General features: G+C 55.7%; 7 protein-coding genes across 7 annotated transcripts; 4 read left to right on the forward strand and 3 right to left on the reverse strand.

Annotated features, from left to right (window-relative positions):
* Positions 1–688: 688 nt before the first annotated feature.
* P884DRAFT_277799 (ribosomal protein S5 domain 2-type protein) lies at positions 689–2,321 on the forward strand (the record flags this gene model as incomplete). The annotated part of the gene is made up of 2 exons (XM_069443119.1): positions 689–1,320; positions 1,379–2,321. 2 exons carry the CDS (start codon positions 689–691, stop codon positions 2,319–2,321), a joined length of 1,575 nt encoding a protein of 524 aa, XP_069297208.1.
* Positions 2,322–4,764: 2,443 nt separating this feature from the next.
* On the reverse strand, positions 4,765–6,823 carry P884DRAFT_243829 (uncharacterized protein). Its single transcript, XM_069440339.1, has 2 exons — positions 6,148–6,823; positions 4,765–6,087 (listed from the first exon to the last, which is right to left on the reverse strand). The coding sequence occupies exons 1-2, from the start codon at positions 6,739–6,741 to the stop codon at positions 5,125–5,127; spliced, it is 1,557 nt and encodes a 518-aa protein (XP_069297209.1). The 5' UTR covers positions 6,742–6,823; the 3' UTR covers positions 4,765–5,124.
* A 559-nt stretch (positions 6,824–7,382) lies between these two features.
* Positions 7,383–8,549, forward strand: P884DRAFT_277801 (uncharacterized protein; the record flags this gene model as incomplete). The annotated part of the gene is made up of 3 exons (XM_069443120.1): positions 7,383–7,385; positions 7,452–8,437; positions 8,501–8,549. 3 exons carry the CDS (start codon positions 7,383–7,385, stop codon positions 8,547–8,549), a joined length of 1,038 nt encoding a protein of 345 aa, XP_069297210.1.
* Positions 8,550–8,767: 218 nt separating this feature from the next.
* Positions 8,768–13,173, reverse strand: P884DRAFT_224270 (CobB/CobQ-like glutamine amidotransferase domain-containing protein). The gene is made up of 2 exons (XM_069439588.1): positions 11,334–13,173; positions 8,768–11,280 (listed from the first exon to the last, which is right to left on the reverse strand). Exons 1-2 carry the CDS (start codon positions 13,066–13,068, stop codon positions 8,939–8,941), a joined length of 4,077 nt encoding a protein of 1,358 aa, XP_069297211.1. The 5' UTR covers positions 13,069–13,173; the 3' UTR covers positions 8,768–8,938.
* A 1,449-nt stretch (positions 13,174–14,622) lies between these two features.
* On the forward strand, positions 14,623–15,134 carry P884DRAFT_259837 (mitochondrial 54S ribosomal protein mL40). The gene has a single exon (XM_069441386.1). It carries the CDS (start codon positions 14,652–14,654, stop codon positions 14,946–14,948), a length of 297 nt encoding a protein of 98 aa, XP_069297212.1. The 5' UTR covers positions 14,623–14,651; the 3' UTR covers positions 14,949–15,134.
* Positions 15,135–15,805: 671 nt separating this feature from the next.
* On the reverse strand, positions 15,806–16,906 carry P884DRAFT_200968 (P-loop containing nucleoside triphosphate hydrolase protein; the record flags this gene model as incomplete). Its single annotated transcript, XM_069438328.1, has 5 exons — positions 15,806–16,096; positions 16,284–16,475; positions 16,611–16,616; positions 16,683–16,761; positions 16,869–16,906. The coding sequence occupies 5 exons, from the start codon at positions 16,904–16,906 to the stop codon at positions 15,806–15,808; spliced, it is 606 nt and encodes a 201-aa protein (XP_069297213.1).
* Positions 16,907–19,747: 2,841 nt separating this feature from the next.
* Positions 19,748–23,517, forward strand: P884DRAFT_269947 (salt tolerance down-regulator-domain-containing protein; the record flags this gene model as incomplete). The annotated part of the gene is made up of 3 exons (XM_069442309.1): positions 19,748–20,798; positions 20,892–21,148; positions 21,217–23,517. 3 exons carry the CDS (start codon positions 19,748–19,750, stop codon positions 23,515–23,517), a joined length of 3,609 nt encoding a protein of 1,202 aa, XP_069297214.1.
* Positions 23,518–23,752: the final 235 nt, after the last annotated feature.

The following is a 23,752-nucleotide window of genomic DNA, read 5'->3' on the forward strand; positions in this document are numbered from 1 at the left end:
AACTGATGTGTACCGAAATAATAAATCTTTCCGCCTGCGTGCCCAAGCACGTGTCCATTTAAAGAGGTGCATCTGGTTTGGGAACTGCAGCCGAAATGCAACAAAGTGTGAAGGGACATGGGAAATATATGTCCCCGCACATGCTCCGCTCAACGGTCAAATGCTCGGCGGTGTTGCTCTCACAGTGGGGCTCCCGGCGCGAGCTCGCACCCCGCGCCCCGCACCGGGGCTCCGCGTGAGGAGGGGCACATCCAGATTGTGCGTCCATGGCGTGTAGCTAGATGAAGGAATTGAACGAGAAATGACCCGATATTAGAATATTGGATATCCACTGTAACATCCAACGGCAGGCTTCGCAGGTTTCCCCGTATTGTGTCGGCACACACTTCACTGCATAGCACTTCTTGCTGCCGGAGCTGCAGCGCGGGGCAGAAGCGGCCAGCTTCAGAGTCCTCCGAGTTCCTCCCCTCTCCTCTCAAGGGACGCACCACATGACTTAAAGATACGCAGGAGGGTCGACTGGATATATTCTCGCATAACACCGTTCTCTCATTCTTTTTCCTTCTTTCTTTCGTCAACCGAGTTTGCGAGTCAGCAACCAGGAAGCAGGAAAGGACAACAAAAAAAAAAAGAACAAAAAAGAGAGAGAGAGAGAGAGAGAGAGAACGTAGAAGAGGGGAACTTTGCAATGGCTGGTCCTGTCCCAATCGCCCATTCTTTGGGTGATATCTACACCTCCGATGCCCTGCCCTCACAGACCAAACGATGGAACAAGCTGGTGTCTCAATTCGAGGCGAAGTACGGTCATGGCCCCGAATTTGTCTCCCGGTCGCCAGGGCGAGTGAATATCATCGGTGAGCACATCGACTATTCACTCTACCCGGTGTTGCCCATGGCCATCGCCGCGGATGCCTTGCTCGCTGTGTCGACGAGCCCGACTCCAGAGAACGCCAGCAGTTACACAATCAAGATTGCCAATGTGCAGGAGTCAAAGTTTCCCGAGCACGAATTCTCTCTGGGGTTCGACGCCGTCGACATTGACGCCACCGTCCACGAGTGGACCAACTATTTCAAGTCAGGCCTGCGCGGCGCCCTGGAGCTGCTACGCAAGAAGCACGGAGATGACTTCAAGCCCAAGAGCATGAACATCCTCGTCGACGGCACTGTTCCTACGGGTGGCGGTTTGAGCTCCAGCGCCGCCTTTGTCACTGCCAGTGCCCTCGCGGTCATGATAGCCAACGGCGAGCAGACTGTTGACAAGACCGAGTTGACCGAGCTGGCTATCGTTAGCGAACGGGCAGTCGGCGTGAACTCTGGCGGGTAAGTCTCGGCGCAATCTCTTTCACCAATGCACCACCTGCTGACATGCCTACTTTAGAATGGACCAGTCCGCCTCCGTCTTCTCGGAGCGCGGTTCCGCCCTCTTCGTCTCATTCAGCCCAACCCTAAAGGCGCGCCCCGTTCAGTTTCCCAAGACCAACCCAGAGCTGGTGTTTCTGATCGCCCAGTCGTTCGTCACCTCGGACAAGTTCGTCACCGGGCCCATCCACTACAACCTCCGCGTGGTCGAGTGCTCGCTCGCGGCAGCCTATCTCAATGCCGTCCTGAACCCACCCGGCACCCGGCTACCTGCCGATGCCGCCCCCCTGGGCATCAGCCTTCATGGGTTTCAAGAAACCTACTTTGCCTTGAAGGAGCGCGCTGCCGGGGCCACGTCGAGCAAGTCCGTGTCCGAGCAGCTCCAGGAGCTGCTCACCCTAACAGAACAGACGCTCGACAAGCCGGAAGGTTACACCCGGGAAGAGATCGCCAGGGTGTTGGGAATCACCGCCGACGAGCTCAACGCCAGGTTCACCTCGCGCTTCCCTGTCCGCGCCGAGCGCTTCAAGTTGCGCCAGCGCGCACAGCACGTCTACAGCGAAGCCTTGCGCGTCCTGCAGTTCCTGGACCTCCTCGAGAGCAGCTCGCCCGGCAGTGGCGAGGACACGGCCGCCTACAACGCCCGGCTCGGCGCCCTCCTCAACGAGACTCAGGCCTCCTGCCGCGACGTCTACGAGTGCAGCTGCGCCGAGATCGACGACCTGTGCGCCATCGCCCGCCGCAACGGCAGCTACGGCAGCCGCCTGACCGGTGCCGGCTGGGGCGGCTGCAGCGTGCACCTCGTGCCCGCTGACAGGGTAGCCGCGGTGCGGGAGGCGTGGGAAACCGAGTACTACAGCAAGCTGCAGCTAAGCGAGGAGCAGAAGGAGGCGGCCGTGGTGGTGAGCCGACCGGGGAGCGGGAGCGCGGTGTTCCTGGTGAAGGGTGGAAACCTGGGTTGAGCGAGGCCTGCCTGCCTTCTTCCTGCAGCTAAAGATATCCCAAAAGCGAAGCGCCTTGGGAATTGTTCTACTTTCCCTTCTGGACGGTTACGCTTCCCAGTTTTCGGACGTTTGTTATTGCTAGTCAGTGTTTCCTTCCAGCAGTAGATAGGGGATTTGGAATGTTCTCAAGTGGAATTGATATGTACCCGACCCCAGGATGGATACATTCCACCAAGTTCAGAGAACGAGGTTCTCCGCTGTCATGTTCAGTGTGAAACCGTGCTCAGAGCGACATGAGGGACCAAGAGGGTCTTTGTTAGGATATATCATATGAATTAGGCGGGCTAATGAGGCAACCTTGTAGACCCCTTGGCCAGAGACATTTTACATCCTCCTTCCCGCTAGCAGGTATACCAGTATCATGGGCACTTCTCTGCGCTGCATGGAAAACATCAAAAATCAACAACCTGATCAAGGACTGCCAAGGATTACCAAATTTTCAGGATCCCAGCTCTTCGAGAACACATTTAGCAGACAGATGTATCAGGTCAGAGGATGAGGCTGAACTTGAGCGAGCTATTAGCGTATCAGTGAGCAGCTTATTTATCCGCGAGAGCCCTGATTCCTTCCTGGTTATAATGATTCTTAATTGTTAACTCTTCATCACTTGGGGAGCGCTCGCGGCCGCGTTCAATAAGAAGGTGCCCCAACTCATCCGAGCTACTATATCCATCACTGCCTCCACGTTCTTCCCCCTTGCATGTTGACATGATCGTTAATTCAGGCCGGGCGCGTGTTGATACTTTGATTGGCTGGTCCCCAGTGTTCAAGGGTCGACCACCAGGGGAATACATGGCCTTTACATGCCCAGGAGATGAAGCGCATATGGAGTCAAATCTGATCACGGAGTGAGTGAGGCCTCACTTCCCTGTTTATCTTCGGTCTCCTTGTCACTGAGAGTCAACTTATTGCCTATGCTTGACAAGGATGTCAATGTTGTCTTATTGGACCATCTATCGCCCCTCTGGTCATCTGGTACAGCATGATATAGAGCGTATCTTGTATGATGTGCGCCACTATGCGCCCTCTGGAGCGACTGCGAATGGCATGCCGCGTCTGCGTTAGCCGTCCCCCTGCTTTAGGGCTGTAATACTTTGTATGGACCTCTCGCGCAGCCTGTATATCTCCCCTGGAAGTTTGGTTATCGCCGTATATGACCTGGAGAAATGCAATTCTCACGCCAATGTTGCAGGAGCGTTCCCGTTTGTTCCAGGATATTGATGGAATAAGTGGTTGTTGTATAATCAAGATAGTTCAATAATTCCACAGAGGGCTCCACCCCACAAAGCCAGGACCCACAAAGGCTTATCTAATCTAACCTTACATGAAAGACGCGTCCACAGAACACGTACTGCATCGGATATCTTCTGAAATCATGGATGGTACTACCCCGAGCTTCAAGATCTGAGTCTCGGGCGAAAATCAACCCAGCTCAAGTCTGTTTTTTTTTCCCCCCTATCGAATGCTCTCCCACCCGAATCTCCCCCAGGCAGGGTGCTATAAGGTACTAGAGTACCCAGTCAGAGTAATCAACATCGGTCATCGCTCGTACAATGACACCGATCCGACGTCATCACGCCACGCTGCCATCGTCTGCTGACATCTTTTAACCACCGTCCGGCGAGTAAACTGGTCGAGACCAAGGCATGATTATATAAAGGGCCCTCATGCCCATTGCCACCATATCTAGTTTCGTCGTTCGGTTTTCTTACTTTTTTTTTTCTTTTTCGCGGTAACTTTTTCGCATCAACAAAACTTCAAGAAATACAACGAAGACACCTTCAAAATAAGAAACAAAACGACCGAAAGGAAAAAGGAGTATCAATTGGCGGCTGGCCTGTTTGTTTTAAAGCAACGTTTTACTCCTTGCGAGAGAAAATATCTCGAAAAATATCTCATTATATTCACATCACCATGAGCGATTGCGGGTGTTCGTCCTCAGGAACCTGCAACTGCCCTGCTGGGCAATGCACCTGCCCCAACTGCCCGGTAAGCATTGTTGGATGCTTCCATTGAAGTATTGCATCTTGATCTTCGGATACTGATGCTTAGCGGGGTGGTAGCGGCCTAACAAGTAAAGGACGTCGTATAACTTGGTGTTCGGTCACGCACGCCTAGCAAGGGCTCAACTTGCCGTGGTGTTGGATTTTGAATTCTGTATCACTAGGTCTGCTTCTCATGGGTGCGACATGCGTGCACACGTCTGAGCTTGCAAGACATTTGTTCGAACACTCGTCTGGTGTGTTGGGAACTGGATGTGTTGGTTGCTTTGATTAGCTTTTGAAGCGAGTGAAGAAGAACGGTGGAAGGACATCCAGACAAAAGGGAAAAAAAAGGGGAAAAAAAAAGAAAAGAAAAAGGTAAAAAAAAGAGAAAAACATATAATTATGTTATGATGGACATAGTATCAGAACAACTGGATTCTGCATCATCTGAGCATTCGATTCGAATCTCGCGACTTCCCACAAAAGTCCCGGTAACCTCTTCCTGGGACTACAAAGCTGGAGAGATCTACGCTGGGCCACTTGTTGGATCAAATCCTCGGCTGATTGTGAGATTCTCGCCCTTGGCATCGGGCAATGGTTGCTCAATTCCGCGCAGACTTGGTATAGTTCAACGGGTCGTTGCAACCCAGTGTACCCGGCGATTAGAATGACCCTCCTGGCATCCTTTGGATCCAATATGCTATATCACAGCAAATGTTCATTAGGTTTGCATTCTAACTTCGCCACCCTTCTTCCGCACCAACATTGCCCTTCTCTCATGCCGCCTCTCCCGTAGATCTAGACTCTGTCCTCCTCTCAACGTTCCTGATTCTCCTCTTCGCCCGTACTTGGACCCGCCTGTACTTAGTATACAACGCGATCGCGTCCCGCATCACGACAAAGAGGCACCCACCCACCAGGCTGCGACCCCAGCGTTGCTGCAGCAGGCCGGCTGGCCCCTTTCTGCCCCACGAGCGTGCTGGTGCTACCCAGGTCCTTGGAGCGACGGCGCGTATGAGCTCTCCCATGCCGTACGAGATGGCGGGGAGGAGGAGGGATGTGACAATGCTATTGATGACTAGGGTAAAGTACGAGCCTTCGGGCACGTCGTCGTTGTTGCGTTGATTGTCGGGAGCGTTCTGGACGTTTTGGTTCTGCTGGGCCGCTTGTGGCCTAGGTTGTCGCTGGTCTGCAGGCTCTTGTGGGTTCTGGTCTTGCTGCTGTTCCTCGTGTTGTGCTGCTGCCTCGGCAGGGAGTTGAAACCCATCTCTGCCCCCGTCCTCACCCTCATCCTCCAGATCGCGTCCGGCATCAATCTCGTCTTGGTCGTCGGCGAGCTCGGCTCCTATCCTGATCTCGAAGTGCTCATTGGCAAGTTCGACATCGACATTGCCCGCTCCTTCAACGCGGACGTCGGCAAAGAGCCCTAGAACGGCGCGACCGAGATTGGCGAATGCGCCCCAGAGCCCATCGGCTTCTTGTTCGTTCCGGGCGGCAGCTGCTCCTGCGGCGGGCGCGGGAGCCGCACCTGCTTGCTCCGCCCCATTTCTCAATGCTGCGTCGTCCTCGGTGGCGGGTAGCCCACGCAGTGCGCGGTTCAATCGCCGTTCCAACGGTCCGAACAGGTCGTACAACAGGTAGGAGTAACTGAGTTGTACGAGCGGCATCAGCGCCACGACCCAGTGCGGCGACGGAGGCCATGTGGGAAGATCGTCCTGAGCGACCAGGGTTGCGCTGTACTGCATCATCGCAAGAGTCAGTTGAACTAGGCCCAGATTGACCCGAAGAGGGCAACTCACCAGGACGGAGAAGGGCAGAACTACAACAGTCCCGAGCCACGGAAGCCACCGCATGATCACCAAGCCGGGCCCGATAGATGACAAGATCCATAACTTAATCAGGGTCGACGGCCATCGTTGGCGCTCCCCCGGCCACATCCACCGGGCCACGGCACGGCGGCCGGCGAAGATACTGGCCGCGGTCTGGCCGTACCACAAAGCACCGGCAAAGCTGCCGCCCGTCATGATGACGGTCAAGATGTATGGCGACACGCGGCTGTATCGGGCATAGAGTAGATCCCTAATCGCAAGCAGGGGGTCGTGCGGCTCCTCGACTGTGATGGTGGCCTTGCAAGCCGGACACTTGAAGCCACCCTTTTTCGACTGGCGAGGTGATGCCTCCATCTCGGCAATCCATCGCAGCATACACTCCTCGTGGGCTTCGAGGCTGCAGGGGCATGGGTTCACCCATGTTGCGTTGGGCGTGTCTGTGTCGTTTTGCAAGCAGATGAAGCAGACTCGCTGCTCATTTGTGGCGATAGGCGCTGGGATAATTTCATGGACGGAGGTGGGCTGCGGCGATGAAACGGCATTTCCGTTGTTCGGCGACGCCATGTTCAGCGGCTTTCGCGCTCTAGAACCTCAGGGTTGGAGATGGATGCGATGCCGGAAAGGAGCGCTTCTGGTATCTGATTAACTATCCCGCAGTTAGTCGCGGGCTATACGGAGCGATAATGAATCTGCTCCTGTGTTTACCTACGTGGGGCTATTTCTGGCCCTTGCCATTGTAACGGCCTGGCGAGGATGGATGAATGGTCGTGCTAGAGAGTGCTCGATGAATGCGAAGCGTGCAAGGCTGAAAAGATCCATGGATGACGGGAGCACCCGGGGGTAATTGACATCAGCGAGTCCCACTGTTTTCTTGTCCAGCAGCGCACGATCCTGTATGGCATCCGTAATCTGTACCCTGTGCTCATTACAGGTTGAAACGGTAACCGTATGAATGTTACCCCATTACGAAAGTCCAGACCGCCCGCAGTTGCCCCACTTAACGCGCAGCCCCTCGATCGACCGGCGTAGAATCTAACCGACACCTTTCCGTCTGGTCGAAACAGCCCCGCTACCCAAGGGACGAAGTGCAACACTTAGGGGTTTACGTTTCTTTGACTTGAAGCTTTGCGGTAAACCTGCGGCTTCATAACCACTTTCTCTCCAATCATTCTGTTGAAGGCTTACAAAGTGCCAAGTAATTCGCCATGGTATGGTTGATTCATTCAGAGCGAGACACTTCTTGATGATATTTAGAGAACTAACCGATCGGGCAGAGCACAACACCAAAGCAGCGCCTTGCGCTAGCTATCTGCGACTTCCTGTCGACGTCGTTGACCGATGGCACCCTAACTTCCGAAGAGAAGGACTCGATTGACATCGCCATCAACTGCATTAGCGAGTCCTTCGGCGTGGACTTCTCGGACAAGGCCGCTGTCTCGCAGGCTATCGGCTCGCAAAGCCTCTTCCAGATCTACTCAGTCTACGAGAAGCTCAAGAATGCCGTCCCACCCAAGCCAACGGGTTCCGAGGCCTCAACCTCCTCTTCACCACCCCCTTCCACCGCCACTCCGACCGAAGAGCAAAAGAAGCAGGCCGAGGCTCTGAAGTCCAAGGGCAACGCGGCCATGGCTCAAAAGGATTACAACGCCGCCATCGATTACTACACTCAGGCCCTGGCTTTGTACCCAGGCAACGCCATCTTCCTGTCCAACCGTGCGGCTGCGTACAGCGCGGCCCGGGACCATGAGGCTGCCAAGGCCGACGCCGAGGCCGCCGTCGCCATTGACCCCACGTACACCAAGGGCTGGAGCCGGCTGGGTCTGGCGCGCTTCGCACTGGGTGATGCTAAGGGCTCGATGGAGGCGTACCAGAAGGGCATCGAGTATGAGGGGAACGGTGGCAGCGAGGCGATGAAGAAGGGCTACGAGACGGCCAAGCGGAGAGTCGAGGAGATTGAGGCGGAGGAAGCGGCGGCCGCTAACAATTCATCGACCCGGAATGCTGGTAGTTCAGGCTCGCCGGGCCTGGCTGACCTGGCTGGAATGTTTGGCGGCGGCGGCGGCGGCGGCATGCCTGATTTTGCCTCCATCATGAACAACCCCATGTTTGCATCCATGGCCCAGAACCTGATGAGCAATCCGGAGATGATGGCCAATCTGATGAACAACCCCCGCCTGCGCGAGTTGGCCGACTCCTTTGGCCGCGGTGGCGGCATGCCTGACATCAGCTCGCTCATGTCAGACCCGAGCGTTGCTGAGATGTAAGCTTTTTGCTCCCCAAACCCCTCAAACCCCTTGTGAGACAAGTGCTGACGAGGCTACAGGGCCCGGAATTTGATGGGCGGTGCTGGACGGGGTGGTGCTGGAAGGTGATAGTTTCCTATCATGATGTTTGCCATGGTCAGATTCCTTTTTATAAGGTTCTCTGATCGCGTGTGAAAGCAGCAGGTTCAGGTATGGCACATCAAATGCTTTTTCGAGTCTCAATACCAGCTCTCCTACTGGGGACTCTGTTATCCAACTACTACCTTGCGCGGGAGCATTCTTACACGATTGATGGACACGTCACAAGACTTTGCACCGACCTCTAGCCGGATTTTCCCTGACGTTGTCTATTTTGCGTGACGAGTGATACCAAAGCTGAGCAAGAAAAAGTGCCCCCATAAGACCCATAGAAACAGTCCGCAAAACCCACCGTCCATGATCGATTTTTCCTTCCATGTTTCTTCTTCGCGACGCCTCAAGCACCATCCCAGTTTTATCTAACCTACCCACCTCCGCGCACTCCTGAACATCCTGAGCCAAGGTCCAAATTCACCCCACTCGGCAACCTCCTCGGCCGGCACATAGCTGGCTACATCCGCCAGAATAGTCCGCTCCGGATGCGGCATCATGGCGAGCACACGGCCATCGCTGCTCGAGACGCCCGCCACACCCCCGGGACTGCCGTTGGGATTGTACGGATACTGCTCTGTGACGTTCAGCCTGTTGTCGACGTACCGCAATGGAATGCTACCCGCCTCCGCCAGGGCGCGGAACGACTCATCCGAATCAAACTCGGCTCTGCCCTCGCCGTGAGAGACAACAATCGGCAGGCTGGAGCCGTTCATGCCGTTGAAGAAGACAGACGGCCGAGCCGGGTTGTCTTCGATCTTAACCATGCTGAAGCGTCCCTCGAATTGCGACGAGGCATTGCTGACAAAGGTCGGGAAGTGCTCGGCGCCCGGGATGAGCTCTTTGAGCCGGGACAGCATCTGGCAGCCGTTGCAGACGCCTAGCGCGAACGTGTCTTTGCGGTTAAAGAAGGCGGCCAGCTCACTCCGAGCCTTTTCGTGTAGCAGAATTGACTTGGCCCAACCTTGGCCGGCGCCGAGCACGTCGCCATATGAGAATCCGCCGCAAGCGGCCAAACCAACAAAGTCGGACAGCGAGCGGCCCGCGATGATGTCAGTCATGTGAATATCGACAGGGTCGAAGCCCGCGGCGCGGAAGGCAAAGGCCATCTCGGCGTGGCCGTTCACTCCCTGCTCGCGGAGAATGGCTACGCGGGGCATCTTGCCGAAAAAGCCGGCGATGGACGCTGTCAGGGGAGCAATGTTTTCAGTGGGCGAGAAGGTCAGGTTGTAAGAAAGACCGGGGTCTTCGGAGTCCAGAATGGTGGCATACTCGGACTCGGCGCACGAGGGGGTGTCTCGCAACTTTTGCATCTCGTATGATGTCTTGGCCCACCACTGCTGCATTTCGGCCCTGTCGAGGCTGATAAACGGCGCTCCCTCGCCGTACCGAATAGTGAGGCTTTGCTTGGACGCCGGCTGGATGACACCAAACTTCCGGATAAGGCCAGCAGGAGGGCCACAAGTGGCGAAACACCTCTTGAAATTCGTCTCGTCAGAAGCGCGAACCTGGAAAACGGCACCAAGCTCCTCGTTGAATAGAGCTTCGACCATGTCTTTCAGGCTCCCCGAAGCAGCGATGCCATCCATCATGACGTCGACACCGCACCGACCAGCGAACATCATCTCAGCGATAGTGGTGATGAGGCCGCCATCAGACTTGTCATGGTAGGCGAGCACGATGCCACTTTCGTGAAGTTGGGCCAACGCATCGAAGTAGTCTTTAAGGAGATCCACATCCCGAACATCGGGCGCCTCATGTCCGATGGCATTCAACGACTGAGCGAGAGCGGAGCCGCCGAGTGCTTTGTGGCCGAGCGCAAGGTCGACATATAGCAGGATGGTCTCGCCCACATCCTCGACTCGGCGAAGCTGGGGCGTCCAGGTGCGCCGGATATCCTCAACCAGGCTAAATGCGGAGATGACGACTGACACCGGCGCGGTCACACTCTTCTTAGTCTCCCCGTCTTTCCATGACGATTTCATGGACGTTGAGTCTTTGCCCACGGGAATACTGACGCCCAGCTTCGGGCACAGGTCCAGGCCGATCGCTTCTACGGCCTCGTAGAGTGCAGCACCCTCTCCCGGATGGTTTACAGCTGCCATCCAGTTGGCGGACAGCTTCACGCGCCGCAAGTCACCGCGGTAGCGGCCGCCCTTGATGTCTGCTGCTCCAAGGTTGAGCAGGCTCTCGGCTACAGCCATCCTAGCGGAAGCGGCAGGAGAGATGAGGGCAAGAGTGGGCTTTTCACCCATGGCCATCGCCTCACCGGTCCTCACGCCATTGAGGCTAAAAGACGTGGCTGTAACGGCGACGTCGGCAACCGGTGTCTGCCAAGGCCCGACCATTTGGTCCCGAGCTGTAAGGCCACCGACGGTCCGGTCGCCAATTGTGATCAGGAATGATTTGGAACCGACAGAGGGCATCCAGAATACGCGCTGGACTGCCTGCTTGAAGAGGTCTGCATCGGCCAGTGAGCTGTCGGTAGCCGATTTCAGGCTAGCGACAGGGTCGAAAACGGGCCACGCAGGCTTCTTAGAGCTGACGATACGCTCCAACTTCCGGCCTTTAGGGAAAAGAACGTCCATGGGGACGTCGATGGGTCGGGGATACTCTTTCGATTCTCTGTCGGTGAGAATCAACTTGGAGACACCGTCGACTTCGCGGGACAGCACGGTTCCGACGTCCGAAAAGCCGCAGCGCTCACGTCCTTAACCCTTGTCAGTCAAGCTTTGAGAGCGCATGGGAGAGGAGCGAACTTACTGCAAATGCTCGTGAATCGTTCCATGCCCTCGCTGTTCACCAGGATGACATAACGCTCCTGGGCCTCATTGCACCAGATTTGGAGCGGGCTCATTCCCTTATCTACGCTTTCGACCTGACGAAGTTCGAACCGGCCTCCAAACCCGGCATCCCTGACAAGCTCAGGGAGTGCGTTGGAGAGACCGCCGGCGCCAACATCATGGATCATCGCAATCGGATTGTTGTCGCCCAGGGCTATGCAAGTGTTGATGACCATTTGCGCGCGGCGCTCCATCTCAGGATTGCCGCGCTGGACGCTGTCGAAGTCAAGGTCGGCGTTGCCCTCTCCCGAGGCGTTGCTGGATGCAGCGCCGCCACCAAGACCGATCAGCATGGCCGGGCCGCCGAGGACAATGACATGCGCACCCTCCTTGACGTCTTCCGGCCGTTTAAGCGCATGCTTCTCCCTGACCATGCCAACACCACCAGCGATCATGATCGGTTTGTGATAGCCACGGAACTCGCCTTCCGCGTTGGTGTCGTCCGCTGTGAGTAGCGTGCGGAAGGCGCCCGTAAGGCAAGGACGGCCGAACTCATTGTTAAAACGGGCGCTTCCGATGGGAGCCTCGAGCATGATGTCGAGACTACTGGCAAAATGCGCCGGTCGGCCCACATCGATTTCCCAGGGAGCCCGATGGCCTGGGATTAGCAGGTCGGATACCCAAAAACCGCAAAGACCAGCCTTTGGCATCGAACCCCTTCCAACGGCTCCTTCATCACGAATCTCACCACCAGATCCAGTAGCGGCGCCCGGGAAAGGGGCAATGGCAGTGGGGTGGTTGTGCGTCTCCACTTTGGCCAGGACATGTAGAGGCTCCTTGTGAAGCTTCCAAGAACCGGTCGAATAATCAGGAGCCCAGAGGTTGGCGTGCTCACCCTCCATAACTGCCGCATTGTCGCTGTATGCAGACACGGTGAAGTCAGGAGTCACCTTGTGGGTGTTCCTAATCATTTCGAAGAGCGTCTTTCCCTTGGCCATTCCGTCAATGGTCCAATTCGCGTTGAATTGCTTGTGGCGGCAATGTTCTGAGTTGACTTGGGCGAACATGAACAGCTCGATATCATGCGGCGGGCGTCCCAACTGCCTAAATTTCTCGACCAAATACTCTACCTCCGACTCGTCGAGAGCCAGCCCACGCGCCTTGTTGTATTCGTTCAAAACCTGCGCAGGATCGCGACCGGCGGCAAAGATGTCAACGACTTCGAGAGGAGCAGGCTGGCTTTCAGCGAACATGGCGCCGAGATCGGGAGCTTCGATCGCAAGCGTCTCGGTCATGCGATCGTGCAGGACATCGCGGAAGGGCACCACCTTGTCGTTGTAAGGTTGCTCGAACTCAATGGCAATGATGCGGCCGCGCTCAATTCGCCGGATTTGCTGCTCGAAACCGCATACCTGAGCGATGCTGGTGGCCTTGGAGCTCCACGGCGAGATATACCGCGGAGTCACGTACCACTGCCGTCCGTAACCAATGTGCGTCAGGTGAGAGGCAGACAGCTCGGATTCAGTAGGCAGAGGAAGCAATTGGGCGAGTTTTTGCTGGGCGGCGCCAGTGTCGCCCTCGACGTGGGCATAGTAGACCCAGGACCCTCGCACGCTCGAAGCCTTGATGGGCGCGACCTTGTTGATCTGGTCCTTGACCTTCTGGGCCTCAGCGGCCGTGAAGCAAGAACCGCCTGCGAGAGTAAGATGCGCCATGGCGACGACGTGCGACGACACCAAAGGCGGACGAGGGGTTTGTGATGGATGAACTAACAGAGAGCCAAAGCTCACTGGGCTCGGTCTTTGCGAGTCATCGAGAGCGAGGACCGGAGGGCGGGGTTCTCAACTGTTTGAAATTTTACAGCGGGGGACGCGCCCTTTGACAAGCTGCAAGCCACGCTATTGACGTAACGTATGTACCTCAGGTACATACAGCGCACCGTTCATACATTGTAAGTTACCACGAAGACATAGTTTACCTTACACACAGCTAAGGAGTCCGGATTGCATGCAATGTGCATAGATAGAACACTAGCGATATTCGGCAGGAGGACAGACGAAGCCCTCTTTGGCTCTACCATACCAATTATGTTTGTCTCAACACTAAAAGTCCTCTACTTTGCCGTTACGCATTGGGCGTCTAAGCTTAGCGTGCTCGTTACTTTGCTTAACATATCCTATCACTGCATACACTGGTTTGAACGAAGAAGAGGGCAGCGATTACATTCGGGACAATACAGTGATAAAAATGAAAATTAGTCACTAGTCTACGCTGCATGCACGTATCGACTTCGTGAAATCTGTACTGTTACGGCCAGCGTATGGTTCTGTAAGACGACGCCGTTCCCAACCAGAAGAACAAGAGAGACGAAAGAAAGGAGACTAAGTGATATGTATGTGAATTCATACAACTGAGGCGTCACTATAAGCTGCAGTGATTTAATGAACCACGAGCTTTGTCAATCCATAGCAGACACCGAGCTGGAGTGACTTAATGCCCCAGAGTAAATATTGCATATAATACTTGCTATATGTGCATTGCTCGAAGTACAACACAAACGCTCGTTCAACGTCCGTAATGCACGTAGTACGCAGACCCCTGTAGCCCACATGGTAACTATGTTACACGTATGTGCATACAGGCGATCAATGGCTACCCGGCACGGACCAGCGGTTGGCTCACTTTTCAATTTTCCCGTGAAGCGTTGACCGCGCCTCGAGTCCCGGCGACGAGCACGGCGGCACCGCACCAACTTAATAGAACCCCGTACCGATCGCACCGTCAGCGAACAAGCCTGTTAGGAAACGGGAGTGAAGCTTTTGGCTTCTAGCCCCCATTGTGACGACGAGCTGCCGCAACCTACGAAGCACGGATCCCTAAGCTTCAACTCCCGAATTCGCCCCCTCGAGGTCGTTGGATCAAGCCGAGACGGACACCAGCGGCGGCATCAATCATAGTTGCGGAAATGTCGTTATCCCTCCTCTCGTTTCGAGGCCTTGCCTCCCGACTGCTCTCCCGGCCAAACACACTAGCGTCCAGCCCGTCCGCCCCGTTCAAGACGACACAATGCATCGCGCCATCAACCCGCGCCCTCTCCACCACTCCATTCGCCCTCGCCCCTCCAGGGTCAAAGAACAAGGGAAATGACGCCAAGAAAAATGCCAGCAAAGCGGCCAAGGCACAGGCTAAGAAGAAAGGCAAAGGCGGACGCGGCGATGAGCAGCGCGACCCGCGCATGATCAACATGCTTAAACACTTCGCAGTGCTCTCCCCCAGGCGCATCCCGCCGCCGCTGCGGATGGCCCGCAACCGGCACTTGCGGCACTGGACGATCCATCGGGCGTGGATGCTCTTCCAGCGGCGGGAGCGCGAGGCGCGCGAGCGGAATCTGATGCGGCAGTACCAGAGCATGAGTCGCGCTTGCGAGGAGCTGCGGCTTACGTCAGGCCCGGGCACGCGCGACCAGGGCTACCTGTACCGTGTGGCCATGGAGAAGAAAGGTGTTTACGGCCTTAACGGAATACCGATTGAGTACGCACGGGCGCAGACCGAGACGCCAGCCAGGGTGGCGTGGAACCACGATTGGAAGCGGTGAGTGGTGGACGGGTAGGGACGAAGGCCGTTTGTTTGCGGTGTCAATGGGAAGGGTTTTGTAGGATGCATCGATGGTTAGCACCAGCCGGGCGGCCGGGATGCCATGAGCTGTTGAACATTGGCGTCTGGCATTTGAAAGCGTTGGTCGATGTAGAATATCTTGTACCATATCAATGACAGCGAGGCGGGCGAAGCCTTGATACAAGAAAGTCGAGCTTTTGTCTTCCGTATCGATACCCCATCAAAACACGTTATCCAGTCAAACCTTCCTTCTTAGCCCCCGTAAGGGCAACTGTCCGTCAAGCCATAAAGGGTTATTTTGTCGACCACGATCCCCTTCGGTGTCCTATCGTAGCTAGTTGACAACCTGAGACTCTTGAATGATCATGTCTGGGATTGACAGTCTGACCTCCTCCTGAATCATCCTTCCCATTGTCAGCGCTACCGCCCAACCCTTGCTGTAATTATCCATCCTGTACCCGAGCCCTGCGTAAGACCGTCAGCCAAAAAGAAAAAAAAAAGGGAACGAAAAAGTCTATCGCATATTAATACAGGGTGGGTCATGACTCGCTAGCCTCGCTATGCAGATGGGCGTCCGACAAAAGAAATAAGACTGAGTGGCCACCCCAACTTCGGCTTCGAGTGGCCTCGAAGCCGACTTGGTACGACTAAACCTCGGGATAAGTATGCTCGGGGACAGCTCGCAGGGGCATCTTCGCCTGGCGCTATGATGAAGCTCGTTCTCGCGTGATTACGAGCTGCAAGAGCTCTCGTCATTCTCGACCGTTAGAATCGTTTAGGGTGCGAGACGAACCGCAGACTCCTGTCATTCAGCACCTCCCTCGCCTATTTGGCTCCTTATAGTATGACGCAGCAGCCACTTCCTTCACTCTTCTCGAACATGAGCAGTGACGCTCTTGTCGCCGCTTCAAAGACGTCGTCGACACCTTCGCCACTGAGGCTGGAGCACTCGAGATACTTGCGGGCGCCGATCTCCTTGGCCGCGTGTTCGCCATCTGCCGGAGAAACGAAGCGTTGGGATCGTTTTCGCATCTCTTCAATCGCCACCGGATCGTCGCGTAGATCCTTTTTGAGGCCGACAAGGATGATGGGAACACCGGGGCAACGTTCTTGTGCCTCCACAACCCACTATGGCCGTTCTGGTTAGCATATCACCTTCCGGTCGACCTCGCTGCTCAACGAGCAAAGAGGTTTCTCGTGCGTGCACGGCTGTTACACAAGGCAGTGACGTCCAACCGCAGAGCCGGCTTGACAGTACGCTGCTTGGACGGGCCACGAGAGGCAAGGGAACCGTAATATGTGGTTGTGTGCCCACCTTGTGTTTGACATTATCTAGGGAATCTGGCGTGTCGACCGAAAAACCTATCAGGATGACGTGTGCTTTTGCGTAGGCCAGCGGCCGTAACCGTTCGTAATCCTCCTGTCCGGCCGTGTCCCATAGCGCAAGCTGGACCGATTTTCCGTCCACTCGGCAATCTGTTACGTAGTTTTCGAAAACAGTTGGTATCTGTGGAAGACGGGATGGTTAGGATTGGAGGATCGGCATGGAGGTGCAGATTCGCGGAGGACAGATAAAGTCGGGGGAGCTGTCGGGTTCGAAAGCGAATGCTTCCTTTGTTTGTGGCGTTGATGGGCTACTCACGTAATGCTATATCTTCCCATGTTAGCTCAGGTGCAGCAGGGAGCCTTCTTCCGATCACAACATGGTACTCACCGCGGGAAAGAAACCAAGTGTGAAGACACTCAGCAGGCTTGTTTTGCCGCAAGCACCGTCACCAATGATGACGAGTTTCCTGGGCGGTCGGCCACGTCAGAAAAAATCGGTCGGAACGAGGGGGCTTTCAGGAGACATCTACGGTCAGGCACCGCAGTGCCACGCTCGGTGAGCTGGGAAGCGTACCTGCGGATGACATTCTGGGAGCTGCCATCATTCGCCATGGCCGGCAAGCGGACGGGGGAGCGTCGAGTCGCTCGGGTCCTGTTGTCGTGCGCAGTCTCGATAAGAAAAGGTGGCAATCGTTGGCGGAGTATCTGGACTGATGTCGGTCGTTGAAATGTGAGAGTCAGTGATTAGTAGTAAGTAATCCGTACATTGCGGATGCGCCTGCCCCAGGACTTGGGTCCTAGGGAAATTTCGAGGGGAACAGCGGGTTGATAGAGGGTCGGTAGCCAATTACATAATTCCTACCTGAAGGCCCCTGTTCCTGCAGTCGTCGAGCTGCTGCGCTGCTGCGGATTCCCTCCTTTTCCAACGCGATTGGCGCAATAACGGGGTGCCCGTTCTGCTGTGTAAGACCTATTGCGTACTGTGCACGGGAATAGTATAGTGTGGTTCGTCCATCGCGTAGTTGACTGTTGATCTTCAACAGCTGCGGCCTCCTTCCTATATTATCCATCTTCCTTCCTCATCCTTCAGTCGCGCGTTAGGTACACTAGACAACATCGTTATGACCTGTAGCTCCTGAACTTGCGACACAGTGGTGTAGAGTACATGGTAAGTGTTATTTTGATTTCATTAACTTCAACAGTAAGTGAGCCACGTGGTCGCTAAATGGGCTCTCCTCGTAGCACTAGGTGGTTTTTAGCCCCTAATTTCCCGCACTGGGCATTGGATGGTCGCTGCTGTGCGAGAACGCTTTGGGCAGTTAGTTACTCCAGTTTACATGGAGGACTGATGTGGCCGTCGTCTTCCTGGACAAATAATTGCCTGATACTCTCAGCATTTGTAAAAGTCCTCTAAGCTCGACTGGACAACAGCTTTCTCACGACCGCATTTTGTCCGAACCTGCTTCGTATCCCTCCGCTCCGCAATCCACTTTACATAGTACGCAGTAGGTTAAACAACCAGTCGTATCGATGTGGTGGGCCGAGAACCGTGATGGTGCTCAAGTGTCAGAGCATCGAGGATCAGGGGTCTGATAGGCTGTGGGGGGTGTTGAAGACTGGGGCGGGGTGAGGCTGTGCTGTGTGATCCGAATTGAGCGCCGCTGCGAGGGAGTCCTAAACACTCTACAGGCCCGAAGACGAGTGCGGCAATCGGTTACGTCTTCTCAGTTGAAACTCTGCTAATCACTGTTTCTGGCAATACTGGAGTACGAATAAGCACTGGCGCATCTTGTCAAGGAGGACACAGTTCAGGCGCTTGGTGCATTGGCTAACAATAGCTGAAAATGCCAGAATGAGACAGGAGGATCGTTCCTCGGTCCGTGTGCTCAGTTGAGAGGCTCAACTGAGCACCCTTTTTTCTTCCCTCCCAAGAGTCAATCAAGAAATAAGGAAAGATAGAGAGAAATGAAAAGAAAAGAAAAGAGAAAAAAAAAGACTTTAGAGCGGAGGCCGACCCAGGTACCTAATGGATGGTTCAGCCACCATGGAGTAGTCGATGCGGGTTAAAGACCGTAAAGACAGGAGGAGGACTAGCACCAACATTAATTCTCAGTGACAGAGTTCCAATGGGTTGTTCCTAAATTTCGAGACCATTTAGTATTCAATCTTCCAATAAAGCCAAATCTACTTCACTTCGCCCTCTATGTTAAGGTACTTAACGTACCTCGGACCAGTCGACTTATAAGAACAACAGCGGACTGTTTGCCAAACAGCCTTTTGGTATGAGGGTACTCAGAGGCCAGATAAGGCATGAACAAGTTCGGTAGTGAAGATTGTGGCCAGGTTAGAGAACTCCGTACACCAGGACCTTCGGGTATTCATTCTTGAAATTGATTTCCTTAGTCTCTAACATACGCAGTCGGATGATTCACGTACATAAGCAGCGCTTGCACACTTGTTCCTTCTGTCAACAGTAGCACTGCCAGAGAGTCCGCCGAATCCTGGAAATTTGAGGCAAGGCTGAGGCTGTCGCGGTAACTATGTAAAACTGGTACAATGCTAGTAATCAAATTCAGGCACTTCGAGAATTACAGGTTACGCTCTCAGTGAGATTTCGCCCTGGCTGCTGGCTGGCGCGAGGCTGGGAGAATCACGTGTGGCAGCTAGCCAATAGGCGCTCACAGATGGGGAACGAACCGCTGCAGAGTGCCGAGCAGGAACCACAAATCCAACAGCAGCGCACCAGGTTCGAACAGAACAGGTCGACGAAGCTCCGAAGCCCGCCAGAGATTTCCGGCCCGCGTCGTGTATTCTGCGCAGCAAGCCCGGTCTCTCTGCAGTGAAGTACCGGCCCTTCGACAGACGGACCTTCCTCGTGCCCCATTTCGACGTCCTCGGCCCAGCATCTTTTGTGAGTCCGCTCGACCCCTCTGCCGATTAGCCCGCAACCCGCCAGCCCTGCCTTCCCGCCTTCCTGCCTGGGCGCCGACCTGCCCTTGGTTCACCCAACAATGTCCCTCACCCCCGTTACCAACCCGCCCTGCTTCCTAGTCTTGCGATCCTATTTTCCGTTTCCTACTCGAACTTGGCATCCCATCCGACATCCGCGACTCTGATATTCCCCAGTTCCGTCCTTCCGTTTTCTCTCCCCCGCACTGAAGTGGTTGAGCCCGAAACGTTCCACATTGCCTGGCGAGCTTCCATGCGACACCCGCGACTTACTTACAATTTTTTAGTTCTTTCTCGGCCTCCTGAGCTGCTGCACCTCTCTGCGGCCCTGCTTCATGCCCTCATCATCCCTCTCTACCGAGTCGTCGTCGCAGTCTACAAACGAGGATGAAGGGAATCCGAAACCCACCGGCGCCATCAGGCACTGTCCCTCTCTCTCCGACCGCTAAGGGCACCGCAAAATATACAAACAAGGACGGGTCCAAGTTTATCACAGTTCCCAAAATGAACACGCCTGTCACTTCCGCCCAACCCTCCCCGACCACGGCGCCCTCTTCCGCTGCCAATCCCGCAGCGCAAGCAGCCGCCGGGACTGAACCTGCTCAGCCCGTAAACCGAAAGAAGCAGAAGAGGCGCGCGAAGGCGGCGGCCAAGGCAGCTGCGGAACAAGCTCAGAAGAACTCGGCCACCAACGGCCTCCCTAGCCCACCTCGCACAAACGATCAGCAATCAGCCGATGCCGAACCCGAGGACGATGACGAGGAGCCAAGCGCCAAGCATGATTCACAGGACCAGACACCGTACCAGAACGGAGTTGCGCAAAAACCCGCTTCAGGGAAGTCAAAAAAATCCAAAAAGAAGAAGAAGAAGAATGCAGCAGGGCAGGCCCATGAAGGTTCGAACGACAACGGACAACGGCAGAACGCTCAAAACCACACCCAACCGTCCTCGCAACATGACCGCCGAAGCATGTCGAAGGAAAAGATATGGAACACGAATTCACAAGAGGAGCGCGAGCGAATCAAGGAGTTCTGGTTGGGGCTCAGTGAAAGTGAGCGCAAGTCTCTGGTCAAGGTTGAAAAGGACGCCGTCTTGAAGAAGATGAAAGAGCAGCAGAAGCATACGTGCAGCTGTACGGTCTGCGGGCGGAAGCGCACGGCCATCGAGGAGGAACTGGAGGGTCTTTATGACGCCTATTATGAAGAGCTGGAGCAGTACGCCAACCACCCCAACCAAGGCGAAGGGCCTCCGATGCTGCGTCCCCGCAGGTCGTTTGGCTCGATGGGAGGCATGCGACCCCGCGGTCTCCACTCGCGATATTCAAATCACCAACCGTCTCGCGGTCGCATCATGGACGACGCGGGGGATGAAGAGGAGGAGGAAGCCGAGGCAGAGGACGATGGCGAAGGGGAGGAAGAAGGAGAGGGAGTCTACAGCGAGGAGGAGCTGGAAGACGACATGTACAGCGAAGATGAGCAAGAGCCCTCTGAAGAACTGCACCGATCCGACTACGCTGCCGATTTCTTCAACTTCGGGAATAGCCTGACTGTGCAGGGTAGGGACAGACTCCCCATTCTTCCATCATTCTTACAGAGTTATTATCCCTTCTCGGGGACTGGCAATGACGCTTATGGCTCATCTTCTCTAGGCGGCATCTTGACGGTGGCCGACGACCTGCTCAAGAATGACGGGAAAAAATTCATCGAGATGATGGAGCAGCTCGCGGAGCGCCGCATGGCCCGCGAAGAGGATGCAAGGGGGCAGTTCGAACGGGGATACGACCATGCAAATGGCGACCGCTACGGGCACGGTCACCCGCCCCCACCTGATGAGGAGGAATTTGAGGATGAAGAGGAAGAATATGAAGAGGATGATGAGGAAGAATACGACAGTCAAGATGAAGAGGTACATTCTTAATGCGCCGTCATTTTCTTGCTCGGAAGATATAGATTGCTAATACATTATCACAACAGGACACTATGACAGAGGAGCAGCGCATGGAGGAAGGCAGGCGGATGTTCCAAATCTTCGCCGCTAGGATGTTCGAACAAAGGGTTCTGACAGCCTACCGGGAAAAGGTTGCCAAGGAACGTCAAGCGAAGCTACTAGAGGAGATCGAGGCGGAAAATCAACAGGATGCGCAGCGAAAGGCGAAGAAGGCTAAGGAGGCGCAAAAACGAAAAGACAGGGCAGCCAGGAAGAGAGAGGCCCAGGCCGAAGAACGTGCTCGTAAAGAAGCTGAGAGAGCTGCCGAAGAAGCAGCACGCCGAGCCGAGGAGGCCCGCAAAGCCGAGGAACAACGAGCCAAAGCGGAAGAAAAGCGGAAGAAGAAGGAAGCTCAGAGGAAGGCAGAGGAGGAGGAGCGCCAGCGAAAGGAAGCGGAGCGCCTACGCAAAATACACGAGCGAGAAGAAAACGAGCGCAAGGCTCGTGAGGCCAAGGAACGGGAAAAGAGGGCTCGCGAGGAGGCGCGCCTGAAAGAGAAAGAAGCCCGCGAGCAAAAGGAGCGGAAAGAACGTGAGAGGAAAGAACGGCAGGAGCGTGAGCGACGGGAAAAGGAGGCCAAGGCCAAGGCAGAGCGGGAGGCCAAGGAAGCTATGGAAGCTAAGGAGACCAAGGAGGCCAAGGAGGCCAAGGAGGCCAAGGAGGGGAAGGATACCAAGGAAAAGCGGAAAAAGGATGAGAAGACGGCTCAAAAGCCCGCAGTCCCCGCGGCCGCCGTTCCAGTCCCTGCCACTTTTCCAAAGCGGTCCGCCGCCCAGCAACCTCCCGCAGCCCCTGCAGCCGCGGTGCCGGTGCTCCCGCAGCAGCCAGCAGCTTACGCCTCGCCGCAAGTCCCGGTAGCCACACCCGCGCTTCCAAAAGCCCCAACGCCCATGCGTGCGCGTCAGACATCTCAACAAGGTGCCCCTCCGGCTTCGTCAGGAACTGCCTCAAATTCGGGGTCTATGGCCAGCCAGAACCCATCCCCTCACCCGGTCACGCCAGTACAAGCGAGCCCCGGGCCGATAGCGCCTCCAAGCAAGTCTGGAGCCCCAGGAACTTGTTCGCAAAACAGCGTTCAGCCGCCGTCGCACTCTGCGTCTCCGATGAGCTTCCCCGCAAAGCTACCGCCTCCTCAGCACGGCCCTTTCGGCGTCCCTCCCATGGGTGCTGCAATGTCTTACCCGCCAGGCTTGCCTCAGGCTCCTCCTGGGTTCGCTAGCCCCATCCATCGCGATCCCTTGTTTCCTCCAATGCCTGGGTTCAGACCGGCGCCGGGGATGATGCCCATGCCCCCTGGATTCGGCGGGCCGGGCGGAAACCGAGGGTTTCCCTTGCCCCCTCCTCCAGGTTTCCACGGCCCAATGGACTCTCCAGTGCCGAGCATGGCCCAAGTAATGGCTCCCGGCCTGCCAAAGGATAGCCCGTCCCCTCATTCACGCCATGGTTCAGGGAGTTTTGATGCCGGCGCATCACAGCCCATCAGCCGACCCACCCCAATAGGGAGGCCAGCCAGTGTGGTGCAAAGTCAAAGACCTTCAAGCGGGTCACCTTCGGCTGGACTATCGAAGCCAGAACCAGAGGCGCATTTAGGAAGCCGTGCCCTTCTAGACGACCTGGATGATGGCCCTCAGGACTTCCCCGGACGTCTCTCCCGGGGTGGCTCAGCGCCGGCGCCCCGCCCAGCCCCAGGGTTTCCAATCGCCCCTTTCGGGATGGATCCCATGTTTTCGCATAACCCATGGGGGCCTCCTGGTCCGGTACCGCCCAACCCCTTTGGCCCTCCGCCGCCTCCCGGATTCGGCCCTAATCCGCTGAGTGTCCATGGCCCGATGAGCATGCCCTGGGGCCACCCAATGCCCTCAGCTACAACTTTTGGAGGACAGGGCGTCGTCGACCGGCCTATCGAGCCGAGGTCGGTAGCCGTGCGGAAGATGCTCCGCCGTGCCTGCGAGGAGCTTGCAAATGCCGAGAGCGGGAGCACTGAGGGCCATGCCGAACCGAAAGACGCCTTCATCCCACTAGAGAAGATCAAGGCACAGGTTGAGTTGTTCACCCACGGGTATGCTATTGACGAGAAGGAATTGCTCGACATTTGCGAGACCGAAGGCAACGAGGTCAATGGTGGCGGCAGCTTCGATGTTCGCGACGATGACCAAGGTGGCAAATTAATCAGGTTCGTTCTGGGCGACGAAAGGCCGACGCCGCAGCCCGTCCAGCTAGCGGTTGGCTACCACCCTGGAAGCCCGGCTAGCGGTAACGGAGGAAATCAGGCCGGCGGCAAAGGCTAGAAGTGGTCGTCGGCCACAGTGCTCGCGCAGTTCTGGGACAGTGCTCATAGGAATATGAGGGAAGCAAGCGGGTCCAATACCCCTTTCCTCGTCGGTTAACCCAAAGCATCCGATCGATGCTCGTGGACCGAGACTTCTGAATGGCTGGAACTTCCCATCTAATGAGGGTGGTACAAAGAGCCAAAAAAAGATTGAAGACCATGACCTTGCCGTGCCATGGTACTTCTTCGCGGAA

The sequence above is a fragment of the Thermothelomyces heterothallicus genome (genome assembly GCF_042370625.1).
Source record: "Thermothelomyces heterothallicus CBS 202.75 unplaced genomic scaffold P884_scaffold_12, whole genome shotgun sequence".
Classification (NCBI taxonomy): domain Eukaryota; kingdom Fungi; phylum Ascomycota; class Sordariomycetes; order Sordariales; family Chaetomiaceae; genus Thermothelomyces; species Thermothelomyces heterothallicus.